At 38.7% G+C, this 15512-nt stretch overlaps 2 protein-coding genes across 2 annotated transcripts; one reads left to right on the top strand and one right to left on the bottom strand.

The window, feature by feature from the left end:
* The first annotated feature begins 374 nt into the window (after positions 1-374).
* On the top strand, positions 375-2375 carry LOC145492954 (uncharacterized). Its single transcript, XM_081472365.1, has 2 exons — positions 375-528; positions 1571-2375. The coding sequence occupies exons 1-2, from the start codon at positions 375-377 to the stop codon at positions 2221-2223; spliced, it is 807 nt and encodes a 268-aa protein (XP_081328491.1). The 3' UTR covers positions 2224-2375.
* A 1065-nt stretch (positions 2376-3440) lies between these two features.
* LOC145502773 (CREB-regulated transcription coactivator 1-like) lies at positions 3441-15303 on the bottom strand. Its single transcript, XM_081482151.1, has 9 exons — positions 13772-15303; positions 13560-13664; positions 13316-13441; positions 12897-12976; positions 10522-10580; positions 9201-9232; positions 7071-7114; positions 5431-6372; positions 3441-5077 (listed from the first exon to the last, which is right to left on the bottom strand). Exons 1-9 carry the CDS (start codon positions 13928-13930, stop codon positions 5059-5061), a joined length of 1566 nt encoding a protein of 521 aa, XP_081338277.1. The 5' UTR covers positions 13931-15303; the 3' UTR covers positions 3441-5058.
* Positions 15304-15512: the final 209 nt, after the last annotated feature.

The raw sequence follows: 15512 nt of genomic DNA, 5'->3' as shown, positions 1-15512 counted from the left end.
ACTGCAAGCAGTATATCTAAGGGGGGAGGGGGGTAGCATGTTCCCTCGATCTCTTGAAAATTTCATTTTTCCTCCCTTGTTCCCTATTTATAAATTCCTTTGTTCCCTACAACGTTTTGACAAAGTTCCCTTTAATACCTTATCACATGAAAGCTTTGCGACACGTTTATTTCGTGATTTTGAGGTGCGCATATTTCGCGACACTTAATTTCCGCAATTACGCGAAAATTTCATGTAATAAGGTAATAGATATATTCCTTGTTCTCTCAAGTCAATCCCAAAAGAATATCCCTTGTTTACTTGAAATAATTCATCATGTTCCTTTGTTCTCTAAGAGCCCTTGGAGGACGTCATATCTTCTCCATCACCGATCGATGGTTGTACTGGTTGCGTTCGACGAAGAGGAACACAAACCTAATTTTGACGTCATTGTACTGCAGATGAAAAGAGTAATTGTAGCACAAAGGAACAGGAGAACGGTAGGAACAGAGGAACAGAGGAATTGTAGCACAGAGGAACAGGATAACAGTAGGCACAGAGGAACAGAGGAACAGTAGGCACAGAGGAACAGGGGAACAGTAGGCACAGAGAAACAGGCGAACAGTAGGCACAGAGGAACAAAGGAACAGTAGGAACAGAGGAACAGTAGGTACAGAGCAACAGAGCAACAGAGGAACAGAGAAACAGAGCAACAGAGCAACGGAGCAACAGTAGGCACAGAGGAACAGAGGAATAGTAGGAACAGAGGAACAGTAGCCACAGAGAAACAGGGGATCAGTAGGCACAGAGGAACAGAGGAACAGTAAGCAAACAGGAATAGGGGAACAGTAGGCACAGAGGAACAGAGGAACAGAGGAACAGAGGAACAGTAAGCAAAGAGGAACAGAGGAACAGAGGAACAGTAGGCACAGAGGAACAGAGGAACAGTAAGCAAAGAGGAACAGAGGAACAGTCGGATTAGAGGAACAGGGGAACAGTAGGCACAGAGGAACAGAGGAACAGTAGGAACAGGGGAACAGTAGGAACAGCAGGAACAGCGGGAACAGCACAGAGGAACAGAGGAACAGTAAGCAAGGAGGAGCGGAGGAACAGTAGGATCAGAGGAACAGGGGAACAGTAGACACAGAGGAACAGAGCATCAGTAGGAACAGAGGAACAGAGCATCAGTAGGAACAGAGGAACAGTAGGCACAGAGGAAGAGTAGGCACAGAGGAACAGGTGAACAGTAGGCACAGAGGAACAGAAGAAGAGTAGGCACAGAAGAACATGAGAACATTAGGCTCAGAGGAACAGTAGGAACAGAGGAACAGTAGGCACAGAGGAACAGAGGAACAGTAAGCAAAGAGGAACAGAGGAACAGTAGGATCAAAGTAACAGGAGAACAGAGGAACAGTAGGGACAGAGGAACAGGGGAACAGTGGGAACAGAGGAACAGTACGAACTGAGGAACAGTAGGCACAGAAGAACAGAGGAAGAGTACGCACAGAGGAACAGCTCTGTCGCCGATGCCAGGGGACGCAGACTGTTTTTTTTCACTCTATCTCTGAATCTTTGACGTTTACATCAATAGCAGAGAACTCCGACATCGAGTCTCATTTGAAATCGATTGGGCTCAGCAGAGACATGCCTGAAAACGAGAAGGTAATCGTTCTGCGGAGGCTAATCGTGGAGGACGAGTTTTTCGGGCAAAATCGGCATGTTTACGAGCCATTTCTTGTGACATCAACTGATTTTTATGAGAAAGAAGCCCAAAAGTTCCAAGAGCCCGGATTTTACGATTCGGAGTTGGGTAACTGTATTCCACTGGCGATGAGTAACATTTTACAAATGCCTATTGTAATTTTCACCTCCATGGAAAATTACCCTGTTACTCACGTAATTCCCAGAGGTCGCGTACTGTGTGAAGTCCCCCTCTTTCTAGCCTATGATCACAGAGGCAGTGGACACTACAACTTAGTCGTCGAGGAAACAACTGCAGACTCAGGTACCGTCAGCCTTGAACCAAGTGTCCACTTAACAGATGTGCCACCAGCCGCATCAAACTCTTCCACGAAATCAGAAGAAAACTATAAAACGAAATGCTCTTGTGGTCGCGGAGCAGTGAGAAAGGCAAGGGAAAACGAATTCTGTAAAACATATAAGTCCCGCTGTCCATGTTTTCGAGCGTTTCAACTGTTGCAACAATTTTTGCGGTTGCCGTTCGTGTACCAATCCGTTTGGTAGGAACGTGCGAGACACAGACAATTTGGAACCACTTCCCAGAAAGAGAGCAAAGCAAGACTTTCAGCAAAATGTCGGCCAAACAGATCGAGGCTACATAGAAAAGAAAGCCGAAGAGCCAAAAACTCAAACTTGGTTGGAAGATGAACATTTATTATTTGAAGCTGTGACATTATATTTACTGATGACCGAACACGATGTATCTCCAAGTCAAATCTTTTCCATCTATCACAAGATAATAGAATTCCAAATCCAACTGAAAACCTACCAGCTTTCCCTGCGCCCTAAGTTGTTGGCGGTGATATCCAAATCGACGAGGAATTGTTTAAAAAGCAAATCCAATATAATTGGTGTTTTGATTGACCGTTGGACTGTTTGCCTCGATTTAAGCTGTTGAAAGAGTCCAATTGTAATCTTCCCTTCCTTCGGCCATATCATTTTTTATATTATTGTTAGGTTTACACACATCGCCTTTTCCACGGATATTGTGGGCCTAAAACCGTTGTTGTTATTATTATTGCCAATTACTACACAGGCGAATACTTCGCTGACATTTACAAGATTGGTTTGACGATGGCTATTGCTACTCAAGAGGACTAACAAGGACCAGTAGAAATCAATACTTTCATTTAACTTGGCAACTGTCAAGAATCAATAGGTTTAATCTGTTGTGGCACGTTGCTTCTCTGAGAATGCATCTTTGAGCAGAATAGAATATGTAGGTGTCTTATCCTAGCTTGCTAGTCCAAGTAAAGAGCGCGGTGAAAACCACGCCCTTATCGGTCATTTTGGTCTTAACTTATTATTAACCAACAAATTTAATCACTGATCACTCTAAAACGTTTTTCCTTGCAAATTCTCTTAACAATCCCTTTTATTGGTAGCCCCTTCTATTAAATAAACAGATCAACTATGACCTCAAAAATTGGTGAAATTCGTGTAGTGAGCTACATGCATGCTCAGAACCAAGTGTTAAGACGGAATCCACCAGAAGTTCAAGTAACAAGTGGACACAAATCTAGTACCAAGATTATTTACATCGTATTGCAAACTTCTGTACGACTATTTTAAATATCTTCTAAAAAAATCATTTCTAGAAACACCAAATGTGGAAAACGAATGTTGAACTTCGTATGAAACACTTGAAAGTACTGGTAAAATGAAACCGATGATGAAATTTTGCCTGTGTTTGCACAAGTTCTCTGAACTTTGAAATTTAATTTCTCTCGTTCCCGTGGGAAATTGTTTTCGGTGTTACTTCAGGCAATTATATGTGTATTTAGCTTTAAGAAAATGTAAAAATGACTGTAAAATACTGGAAATTAGTCTGGTACCAGATTTTTGTCCACTAAAACCTGAAATTGCTCGATTTTCTATCGGATTTCGTCTTAACGTGAATTTCCCCTAATGATTTTGCTGAACCGTTAAATATTGCATACAGGGAAAGTTGTATTAGAGACTGCCTATTGGGAAATCGGTGCAATGAGTAAGGTGGTTCACTTAGTCACGTCACTCATATGATTTAGAAGCCCACCTGCCCAATTTTCAGCGCCTGGTTATTTTTCGGATGAGCTCCGAAATACGTTTGATTGGCCCACAACTGTTATGGTGAAAGATAAGGATAGACAGCTTCCAGCCTGAATCGACAAACATCATGATACTAGTAAGTTTGTGAATCCACCTGCACACATGTATCACAAAGAGCAGCGCTGTGCTCTAGAAGCGCCCAGGTGCCACAGGCAACTAACTTTGGCCTTTGGGTGACTGGAAAAACTCACTTTTTTGATATGGCCTTAACTGCTGGACACCCAGGATTTCATGGTTGGGAACCTTTGGGTTCCTCTTAATTTTTCTAAGACCACAGCCTTGGTGATGAGCGATCAATGCTGGTATAAGTACATTATGTGAGCTGCTGAGAAAATAAGTTTGTAGAAATAGTCATCAAAATAAGACAAAGGCATTTCTTTCTTTTGTATATTTAGCCACCAGATCACAACGTACTGAACTTTCACTGACACAATTTCTATTTGATGAGCCTCTTCCAGCCCCACACTACTATTTGCTAGTCAAGATATCCCGCTTGGGTTTTAACTTTCAGTATAGATGATATATTCTTAAAATGAACTTCACAGTGGTCATGAGTCTGTACTGGGGCATATTGTATAACATAACTGATTCAGCTATCTTGCCTTGGACTGTCTGGTATCTGTATGGCATGTTCCTGTGTACGTCTGCAAAAACCCTCTTAGCTGAAAATTTGACTGGAAACATAGTTAATTAGGTGAAAAAGTTAAAAGGAATTGAACAAATAATCAATGTTGCTTGTTTTTCTGTCCTTTGCTATAATATGCCTCTGGTGAAACTGAAGCTATGCAGTAAAAAATGTTCCTTGTTCACCACAGTGTTACACATTTACATTATTACATAATTATTACATAATAATTATACTGCACGATTGCCAATAATATTGGCAATTATTGTCTACAGGAGAGAGAAATTCTATTTACACACGAAACCATACTCTATGATACACGCTGTGACAATTATGGATACAAAAGGGTTACCTTGGGAAGAACAATCTTATTACTTTTTGCCTGTAACCCTTAATAAAATACTAAAACCTAATTTACATTACCTATCATAACATTTAATTAATTAATCAATTAATTACGATGCATTCAAAAATAAGTTACCCGCGGGATAAAAACAGGTCATCACAATAATATTGCATTTATACAGCAATTCCACAAGGAAAGTTAAAGCATTCTTTTTGAAAGATCTCCAGTGGTTAGTGAAGGAAATACAGCATCTTTCTTTAAGAAGTATATTTTTCATTATTCAGTGTAATCGTGCAGATCTGAAAATCAAGAATAAGACAGAACAATTAAGTGGTGTGCACAATCATATTTAATAGTCTGTGAATGGGTGTTCCTCATTACAAGGGGAAGTCTGATATTCATGTAAAAAAAATTTCATACTAAAGCTGTTTTTTTTTTGTTAATCCAATTCAACCAATAAGATGCTAAGAGGTTAATGGGGAAAATACAGAGTGAAAGGCAAAAGTAGTAACACCTTGAAAGACAGCTCAGTTCAGAACCTTTTACAGACAACAAGAATGGGGCTGATGAGCTGCTGGTTCATTTGAACACTGTTGCTGCATGTCATTCCCACTACACCAAGAGAGAGAAACTGAAAACACCTTTAACTTACCCCAGGCGGTCAAGGCGAAACTGATCTTCTGTTGCAGCATCAGTGAGCTCTGAATCCTGACCAGATAACATCTGAAAGCCTTCTACATCTAATGGATCAAGCACAACCTCATCAGATGAGTACATTTCACCAGTATCATCTCCTCCAATATGGGCCATGGCTGTACTAAGATCTTTAGCAAAGTCTGATCTTGCTCCATCATCATCTATTCCAGTTACAATTAAATCTGGTACCCGTGAATGACCCGGCCCATAAAAATGCCCTAAGCTAGGCATTCCTTGCCCTGGCATCGTTGTTGGTGTTTGTGCTAGCAAAGTTTGGAAGGGAAGTTGCATTGAAGAATTCAACATCCCTCCTACTGCCATTGGACGATGCACTGAAAATTGTTCAAGTTGTTGTTGTAATGCTAGCGTGCTTGCCTGTTGTGTTTGCTGCTGCTGTTGCTGTTGCTGTTTAAAGTAGAGCTCTGGATTAAATGATGACAATGGACTGGTTGGTAAGTTACCAAAAAGGGGTGTCACTGGTGACGATGATGTGGGAGAAAGAGTAGGTGATGCACTTGTTGTAATGGGTGAGCTACCATGTGAGCTGAAATCGTTATTTGGAATATTTCCCTGTGGATACAACTGGAATTGTTGCAATCTGTTTTCAAGTGGTGTGAGATTTACATCCATAAGTGGGACTTGGTTTGTGTATTGTGGCTTTCTTAACTGCTGTTGATTGCCTTGTTGTCGTCGAACAGGACTCTGTCTTGTTTGCGACACTGGAAAAGGCTGGGTAGGTGACAACACCTGATTTACTTGTTCATCAGTATCGATGGGTGTTTGTAGTGGAGACGGAATATGCAGGTTTGTAAGATCTGGAAGAGAACCACCAGTATTGGCAGCGACTATTGGCAAGTTGGGTCCTGTCTGTGACATGTGTTCTGCTGATGGGTACATCCTGTCAATCAACATCACAAAATGAAACAATTTTAATCATGATGCATATGTCAAGTGATATATATCTGGTTTAATTTCGAACCTAAGACCAACTAGATACAGCTTCAAGTTTGTGACAAGATTATTTCATTAAAAGCAACATTTCATATTTTCAAAAAAAAAAATCCTTATGTGATGTCCACAGTGACAAAATGCAAAACTTTTTCACTCATTCTGAATACATGATTGCTAAATTACTACATGTACATTTGCAGGTTGGATATGCATAATTTTTAATTGATTAATAAATACTAAATATGTACATATACAAATGGTGACAAGTGATTTCACGCATGTTTTGTCAAAATTCTAATAATTTACCAAGCCTTTAATCAACGGAAATTATTAGAATTTTGACAAAACGCAAGTGAAATTATTCCTTATTTTTACAAGTACACCATTTGATTACCTTCCAATATCATGGGTGACAAATCACACTGACAATCCTGGATTTTTCACTTGTCTACTGTATCGAAAAATTTCATGCCCAATGTTGCCATGGCAATTTGGTAATTTCACATGTGAAATAATAAATTAATGAGATTTTGCCCAAAATTTAAGGAGTAATTTGCCACCCCTGATATTAATAAAAATTGTCATTCGATGAGTCACTGTTATCTACAGGCAAGAGAAAACCAAAACAACAGCTTAAAGTCTTACATTCCAGAGACTTCACATGACTTTGGTCTTGATTGACTACGAACCTGTACAATAAAAATATTGGTGAGTAGATATCTTACATATAGGCTTGCATTACAATAGACAATAGAAACTGTCATAGAACTAATCAGTTCAATTACTTGAAGCACGCCACATGGATCAAAGTTAACCAAAATTAATCTCTAAGGAAACTTTGTCATCCTTTGATTAAAGGAAACAATGTTGTTTTAATTCACATTTTAAGCAATTTTAAATTGTTTTGGTTTGGCATCACAAAGAGAGTTTTCAAGCTAGACTTTTCAGTTAAAATATTAGGACAACTTCCAGGGTTCTGCCAAAAATTTGAAGTAAGTGAGAATGATTTGTTGTAGCTCTGGCACTAGGCATTCAGAACTCCCCCCCACCCCCAACCCCCCCCCCAAAAAAAAGAAAAGAAAAAAAACCCAGGAAAATGTTAACATTGTTTCTTATGCACACTTTGCATCTTGAGTAGACAGCGTGCAAAGGATTACGTAGCAGTGCTTTTCATCAGTTGATGGTGCTTATGGAAAACACTGAACTCGCATCAAGAATGGGATCTGCAGAGCTCACACAGAATAGAGAGCTCAACAGCATATAAATTCAAGTCTAACAGACATTCATTTGCCTTCACTTGGTTTTAAATTTTGTTCTAGAACTATTGTCTAGATGCTTCAACATCATTGGTCTGTTTACAAAAATCATTTCTCACTGCACTGTTCTCAATTACGTTTTGATAGGTCAGTTTCCTTCTAGTTGGTCCAGATCAAGTAGTCATACTATAATTATTATTTTCTAAAACCTGACTGAAACATAAATTGATAATTGACTTTGCATAGCCGGATGCAAATACTTCCGTAAACACACAATTTTAAGCTTATAGAATGAAGAATATGGGACACAAAACTTAATGATTCCCACATAAAATATGACATTGCTATTGAAACAATTAGATTATTTAGCACTCTAAAACTAAAATTACAGTCTGCATGTTAAATAAAATGCTTCCCATTGATTTTGCAAAAATCCATATTTTGTATTCTTTTTTTTTGTAGAGAAACATGTGAAATGTGCTAATGGATCTGATAAATTCTACTACACTGCACTTTATGATCAATTTGTTTTATGCACACAGGTGGGCTTTTCAAAAAGTCAAAATGGAGATATAAAACTTTAATTGAAAGTTTAGCAAACAGATTGTGCCCCTGGGAAGCAATTCTGGTGGTACCTTCCTAAATCTCCAATCAATATTTCTTCCCTGCAGTGACTAAATGGGCTTGTTTGGTAGATCATATTTATTATTTATCATGGCTACAGCTATAGTTTTCTACATCATGGAGAATTAACATTGCAAATAAAGGTCATAAATTTAAGAAATGTTTATTCTCCTATTCAGTTTTCCTTTTAAATTAGACAAGGTAAAGCATACTTGATTCTTGTGATGCACAAATATCAGAATTTGAAAAATATACTCCTTTATATTGGTACTGTGTACATGAAAGGTGATTTTTTTGCCGCAAAGTTAAATATGTTTTGACCATTTTTTTTCCTGTAACCTGATTAAGTCATCAGATCTTGTAGCATTTATTGTCCAATACCTTCTGGTAGTTATATTAATTGTCACCGGAAAAAAAAAATCTGGGAAAAAAATCTAAATAATTAAGGAAACAATCTTTTAGATTCTTGTTCTTTACAAGACATATACCGTTGCTTGCATCTAAGCGTGAACACATGACGCTGAGACATGCTCTAAATAGGTGTCAAACGTGGCATGATTGGTCATCAAACATTTGAAGTTTAGCAGACCATGGTGCGAGCTTTCACACTCACAGTTCAGCACACAAAATGGCAGAAAGATTGGACATTGAAGACTTCCTCAGAGAAATTGACCATGACCTGTGTCAATATGCATACACCTTTCGTGAAAGCGGTTTTACTTCAAATACAACCATGAGATATTGGCAGGAGCAAGAAATGCTTGCACCCAATCAGGGCATGTTTCGGCATCACAATTTTAACGCTTAGATGTAAGTGACAGTATTTCAAACTTTAATTTCACGTGCATACCCGTAACACATTCCGCAGTCCCCTAAATCATATAATTTATCTCACCTTTCTCACTTCATACGATGGCAATGTTTTTTCTAAAAGAAAATAAAGGTTAAAGGTTTAAGCCACACATAAGCTCAATACAGTTTACAATGTATCATGTTATACTATGAGATTGGTGACGCAGTAACAACTGTGATGCATACATTCACAAATAATTCACAGTTGGACAATAAGCCCACAGGTTACGCTAGACATGAATGGTAAACAAGGCACAGCCAAATTGACTATTTACAACAAGAAGGAAACAACCAGACCGGTGGATTTCCAATAGACCATGCCACGGCTACTACATTGTACATTACATGTATATAGATAACTACTGTTATTCCTCTCTCAAGACAGAAACTACCAATTTTACTTTCTTAATTTTCCCCTGAATACCTTAGAATTCACATGATGTACTGTACAATCAAATTCTAGGCCAGGTTTTTTCCCAGCTCTGTACTCAAGTTAATTGAGAGGTAAGTTAAGATAAGGTAAAATCTGCCTTAGGACAGGTGTTGCATACTGCCGAAACTCTGAACATTAGGGTGACTAGGAGTATTTCTACTTTCCCCTGGATGGGATGCTAGTCCATCACAGGGTTACCCCCAGCATTAAATTTCGTGGTACCCATTTACACATCTGGATAGAGAGAGGCACTGAAAGAGTACAGTGTCTTGCTCAAACACATGTAACACAATGACCTGATCAGGGCTCACACCTGGACTGCTTAATCCAGAATCGTGTACTTACTATTAGGCCACTCTGTTAGTGTGGGGTTTACACATTCATTTATTTAAACACTTTGAACTGATTTATCTAATGTATTTCACTTTATTACATTTTATTATTATCATCATCATCATTATTATTATTATTACTATTATTACTATTACTATTATTTTCACATTTTACAGTTTTCTTCACTATTTTTACTGCCTGATTAGCACAATATTATTAAGAAGCAAACTACAGTGAACAAGTCACTACTTTAGTTGTGTCATTTCAATTACTGTAGAAACTGGCCATACGAAATGGGTGGCTAAGTGCATTGGTTTGAAACAATGACAATTTGTGACGTGATTTATCACTGCCAATCTCTACAGACTGTTCCCAGAGACAGGTCCAGGATTTTTCTTAAGAGGGGGTGCACCACTAAGGAATGGCGTAACTGACTGGTGGGGTAAACAAATTTTGAAAGCGAATACCAAGAAGAAGGCTTCATCTCAGGGGGTGTGCACCCCCTGTCCCCCCCCCCCCCTAGATCTGCCCCTGGTTCCCCACACATAATGGTCTGTAGAGAATATTATTATTGTTAATACACAAAACATTGGGTTACCTTTTGGTTTCACTTCTGCACGCATTACACTGTCATGAAGAGCAGAATCTGATGCAATTCTACATTGAGAAAAAGGTTTGCATATTTGTTAGATCAAATCACTTAAGTTATTGTGACTTCTTGGTCTGACTTAGGCAATTGTGACAACAAAAGAATACAATGCACTTGTAATCAAGTGCCTGTTAAGAATGTTTTGCTGTCATTCAAGTTTCTTTGTCTTAGGAGGCAATTCCTGAGAGCTAATGTTGGTAAAAACAAACACTGGTGCTATAAGGTTGTGTTCTACTGGAACCAACACTTTTAACCAGAGTTTGACTTGGTTGAAATTGTACTTCACATGACTTTTTCCCACCATTTTTGGTTGAAATGGTGGATAACATTGGGATCAACTGTTTCTGGTAATGTTATTTGGGTGATCAGTGTTGAGCATATTAAAAAGTACTTTTAAACTGATCTAAAAAAGTAAATAAAACTGATCTTATAAAAATTTTTGTTCAAAACAAATAATTTCTTAGCAGCCTTCTGTTGCGACACTGACACTGATTCAAGTCTGACAAAGAAAACAGAGGGTTACTGAAAATTTAGTTTTTAACAGTTTTTGTATAAGATCAACTTCATTCTTTTAGGTCAGTTTCAAAATAGTTTTTAACATGTTTTTGGTTAGTTCGGTTCATCATTTACAAGTACATACAAATACAGCACCCACAGACCTTCAGAAGTTTGAAACTGGCTCTCACTGAAAATTTTCAGCGAAGTCCTTCATAACAAAACATATGAATGCCACTCCTAGCCAGAATTTTACTGATCTTTTAATTGGTCTGTAGGTGGTGTAACCAAATGGTTTTACAGTTGAACCCCACTCTTTCCAACTCCCAGGGCAAATGAAAAATAGTTTGAAATAGCTGGAGTTTGAAATTTGCTGAATAGTAATTGACTGAAGGGTGAATCCTAGGAAAATTATTTTTAGTTCCAAATAACGGGGAATTTGAAATAACCAAGTTCAAATTAGCCGGGTTCAACTGTACCTAGAGATCAACCAGTGGATATTTTCGGGAAGGCAAGCAGCATTGATGTGGTGAAAATCTTTGTTCAAGAGTCTAGCCAGTCAAATCATGTTTATCCAGATCAGAGCCAGCTTTTCTTATGCCAAGGTCCTACTGGCTAAGAAGACACCTAAGAAGGACAGGCAGCTCTGGGACAAAAGAAGGTTCTGCTTACAAACCAGTCTCATCCCCAGACCCCTTACTCCTTACTTATCACTGACAACTACAAGCAGACCCTCTAGGAGCAAGATTGGTGTAACATGTAATAGTCCTGAGCACACACTAAGGTTGACAAGTTGGCCTTGAACTTGTTCACCCATCAAATGCACCAGCTCTAAGCCATCAAACATCAATTTTCATCCAAATGCTGTGTTGGATGAACATGTCTGATCATTTAGCCATTCCTAGATAATATATTTTCAACCAAAGTTCTACGTAAAGAACATGGTTGGATCATTTGGCAAGGTCACGACATGTTGAGTAAAAATGTTTGATCATTCAACTGGACCTAAAAGGTTGCTTTACGGTCAGACCTCATGTTTGACAACAATTGAGTTAAGAACTGAACAGAATCAATCAGTCAAATTTAACACTAGCACTAAGAACACTGAAGGAAAACTTCATCATGAACACACAGAGACAGCTAAGTGTTTGTGAATCTCTTGCTAAATAAACTATTTAGAATGTGTTTCTCATACATGCAAATAATACGAACATGAAATTAATCTCTATTTGAACATATATATAGTTCTCTAACAATCACTTAATTAACACGACCCACAAATCGGAAAAAAAAAGTGGATCAGCTGCTAGGATCATCCACATATCCCGAAGTTACGGAACCTCGTGAAATTTCGAAAGTGACTTCTAATCGATAGCTTGGTGTAGTTCTCAATCGTGATAGTGTTGTACACACTTTCAGCAACGCAAACAGAACCAACAGGTGAACATCAAATCCCAACGAGATCTTATCGAAGATCGAAAATCGCGAGCCTGTTTACAGTAATGAAGACATAAATCACTAGTCACTGAACAGGTAGACTGCTCAGAAATTTTCATTTTGTGTCGAGGATAAATTTGCGCGGGAAACCAAGGGTCAATTCACCCATCAACCACAACGAGCCTTTCGCTACACAAACAAAAATCGAACCGTTCGAAATAAAAATACATCTGCTGCCACGAACTACATAACTGAAAACGACATCAGCGTTTTCAAAAGAACAGAACGGAACCCGAAATCATAAGTAAAACTTAATAGACGTAGAATGCGAGACTGCTACTTACTACCTCACTAGCTATCATTATACACAAGAATAAACTAGATTTTAATACCTTCGTTCTCCCCATCCTTGATCCATATGTTGTGGAGGTGACAAATGGCAGCCAGAGACATGGTAAGGCGATGGGTCTATGTAATCAAGGTTAAGGCTAGATAAATCTGTGAGAAATCAACTTATTAACTCTGTCGTGGACTAAACTGGTTCATGGCAACGTATACTGTAACTTTTCCCTTTCCACATCGCTAAGATCTACACATTTATTTAACAGTTACGCGGAACACTTATTTAATTTCAAACAAATCAAGGTTTCAAAGATAAAGAAACAAGCTATAGGGAAATAGGTAAGCTAAGTACTGACAAAGTTATAATTTGTAATATCTACAAATCATATCGTGACATCTGCTTCTCAAAGTCCTTTTACTTTGACTAAGCTTGTGGTGAAAAACTCTTGTTAGAGTATAAGAAGGATATTGTCCGAAAACGATTGTTCGTGTTAAATGGAACTGTTCGGCTGCCTGGAAATCGTCTGTCCCTCATAGGCATTCGATCACCAACATTGTGCATCACTTTGAGATCATCCAGATTATTTAACGCATTCTGTAGATCGAAAGCAGTATCACTCTATCAGACTCGAACCTTCAAAACAAAATGCAAAGAAATGTACATAATCCCACAGCAGAAAATCACAATCAGAAAGTGCAAAACAATAAATGACCTGTAAATCAAGGCGGTTCTGTGCGTGTAGGCTGAAGTTCACATTCGGCAGTGATCCACCACGGTAGTGTGACTGTATTTGCTGATGTTGGGGCTTTCTGGTCGTCTTGCAAACAGAGGAGAAATCTACATTCAGCTGTGGACTGACATGTCAACAACGAGCAACAAACCAGACCCAGAAAATTATTTCCTAATAAAGAAAATAACAAATACCTCGAGCATGGACACCTCTTTCATTATCTGTTCGAAAGCACGCGTTTCCTCCTCCTGTTTTTGAGTATGCAGCGCGATTTTCTCGGCAAATTTCCTTGGGTTCGCCATATTGGAAGAGTAGGATGAAGCGTGTGTTGTCAGACTCGAGCGGCGTTCCATTTGGTCACAGGGGGTCTAAGTATCGACCAATCAGCGCGCAGTAAAACAGAGCTCTACGACGTTTCTTGTTGCGGAAAATGCAAATTGTTAGCACGAAAAATTAGTACGAATGCGGTGTGAAACGCTTGTTTACGTCTACATGGATCTGTTAAATTTTCATGTCATGGGAATAATTCTGAGATTATGACCTATTAGATATGAAAAAGCAATAAATTTACAACGACTTTTTCTTAGTAGCAATTTCCTTTGTATCACAGTTTCGACTCAGTTCGACCCGTGAAGAGACCGGCGATTAATTTTCTCATCAGATTATACTTCGCGGTAAGTCGGGGCTCACTCGATTATCGTCGGAAGTAGTCCCATCATGCAATGCAGCCTAGTAGTGCAGTTTCGCGGATATCGGTTAATTTCCATGCCATCGTCAGGCGATTTTTATAGCTTCCCTTTCTCTTTTCCATCGAACTGCTAGACGACCGACAGCTTTGCGTTGCCGCTCATGCAGAATCTTAAAGAATAGAACCTACTCGTAGGATAGTAGCCACAATCTTGGACAATTAAAATGAAAAATTAATACCACCCCTCCCCCCATTAAAAAAAAAAAAAAAAAAAAAAAAAAAAGTGGCGCGTTTTGGGTTTAGCGCCGAGTCATCAACGTCATCATTGATTCGGGAGGAAGGGTGGTTTTATTTCTTATTTTACTCTACCAAGATTGCAGCTCTCCGGCCAAGCAAACTCTCTGTGAGTGTAGCTGACAAGACTGACAAGGTAGATTAGTAAGCGTGCCTTGGTGAGCAGTGCCGGTGTAAATTAGCACGCTAGAGATGCCTGTCCACTCCAGGACGTTGATCACACGATTTATATTTGTCGTGATCTTGTTTTGTTCATGAGCACGGAGTTCTCACAGACTCGCGTAGACAGGTGCTGTATTCAATACTGTTTCCAATGCCTTATCAGGGTGAGTTAATGTGCGCTGACTGCTCTTCGGATTGTTTTACACTCTCCCTTCTCTCTGTCTTCCATCTTTGCTTTTCAGTGGTGAACGTAACTCTGCTCTATACCGAACTCTATTTGGCGCGCGCTTTCAAAATTTGCTGGTTTACACTAAAACGACAGTAAAAACACCTGAGAGAAGTCAAATGTTTATTTCGTATTATATGTAGTTTTCTGGATTCAGTTCCCAGAATTTAGATAAAAAACGGGGCATAAAGGAGACACTAATTTCTCTTTGCTTATTTCTTCGCATTGTTTTCTTTTCAAGACTGACATTTCCTGTCACACGCACACAGATTGTAATATTGCACGCGATGTCAATTTTTAATGTATAGATTCGTGTTATATAGATTCATCACGCAGGATTTAATAATTAAATTGAAAATTGTTGCTTGCTTAAACAAAACCCCTCCCTGAAAAAAAAAAAAAAAGAACGAAAAAATAGCAGTCACAGTGTAGGAAGAGAAATGCAACATGTCCAAATTTTAAACTCTATATTGTTCGAAAAACTGCATAATAAGAACATGTTATGTGCAGTTATGTCACTCACGAAAATAATAGAATAGTCACGGTAGCTTCTTCAACGTGAAAA

The sequence above is a fragment of the Orbicella franksi genome, chromosome 1, assembly GCF_964199315.1.
Source record: "Orbicella franksi chromosome 1, jaOrbFran1.1, whole genome shotgun sequence".
NCBI lineage: Eukaryota > Metazoa > Cnidaria > Anthozoa > Scleractinia > Merulinidae > Orbicella > Orbicella franksi.
The sequence above is the reverse complement of the archived record's forward strand: the minus strand, read 5'-3'. Positions and strand labels throughout refer to the sequence as shown.

Coding starts and splice junctions, on each gene's coding strand:
- LOC145492954 (XM_081472365.1), top strand. CDS start 375: ATGGTTGTACTGGTTGCGTTCGACGAAGAGGAACACAAACCTAATTTT. Junction 529..1,570: donor CACAGAGGAACAGGATAACA/GTAGGCACAGAG, acceptor TTACATCAATAG/CAGAGAACTCCGACATCGAG.
- LOC145502773 (XM_081482151.1), bottom strand. CDS start 13,930: ATGGAACGCCGCTCGAGTCTGACAACACACGCTTCATCCTACTCTTCC. Junction 13,442..13,559: donor AGAACCGCCTTGATTTACAG/GTCATTTATTGT, acceptor TTCGATCTACAG/AATGCGTTAAATAATCTGGA. Junction 9,233..10,521: donor TGCAGAAGTGAAACCAAAAG/GTAACCCAATGT, acceptor ATTTTCTTTTAG/AAAAAACATTGCCATCGTAT.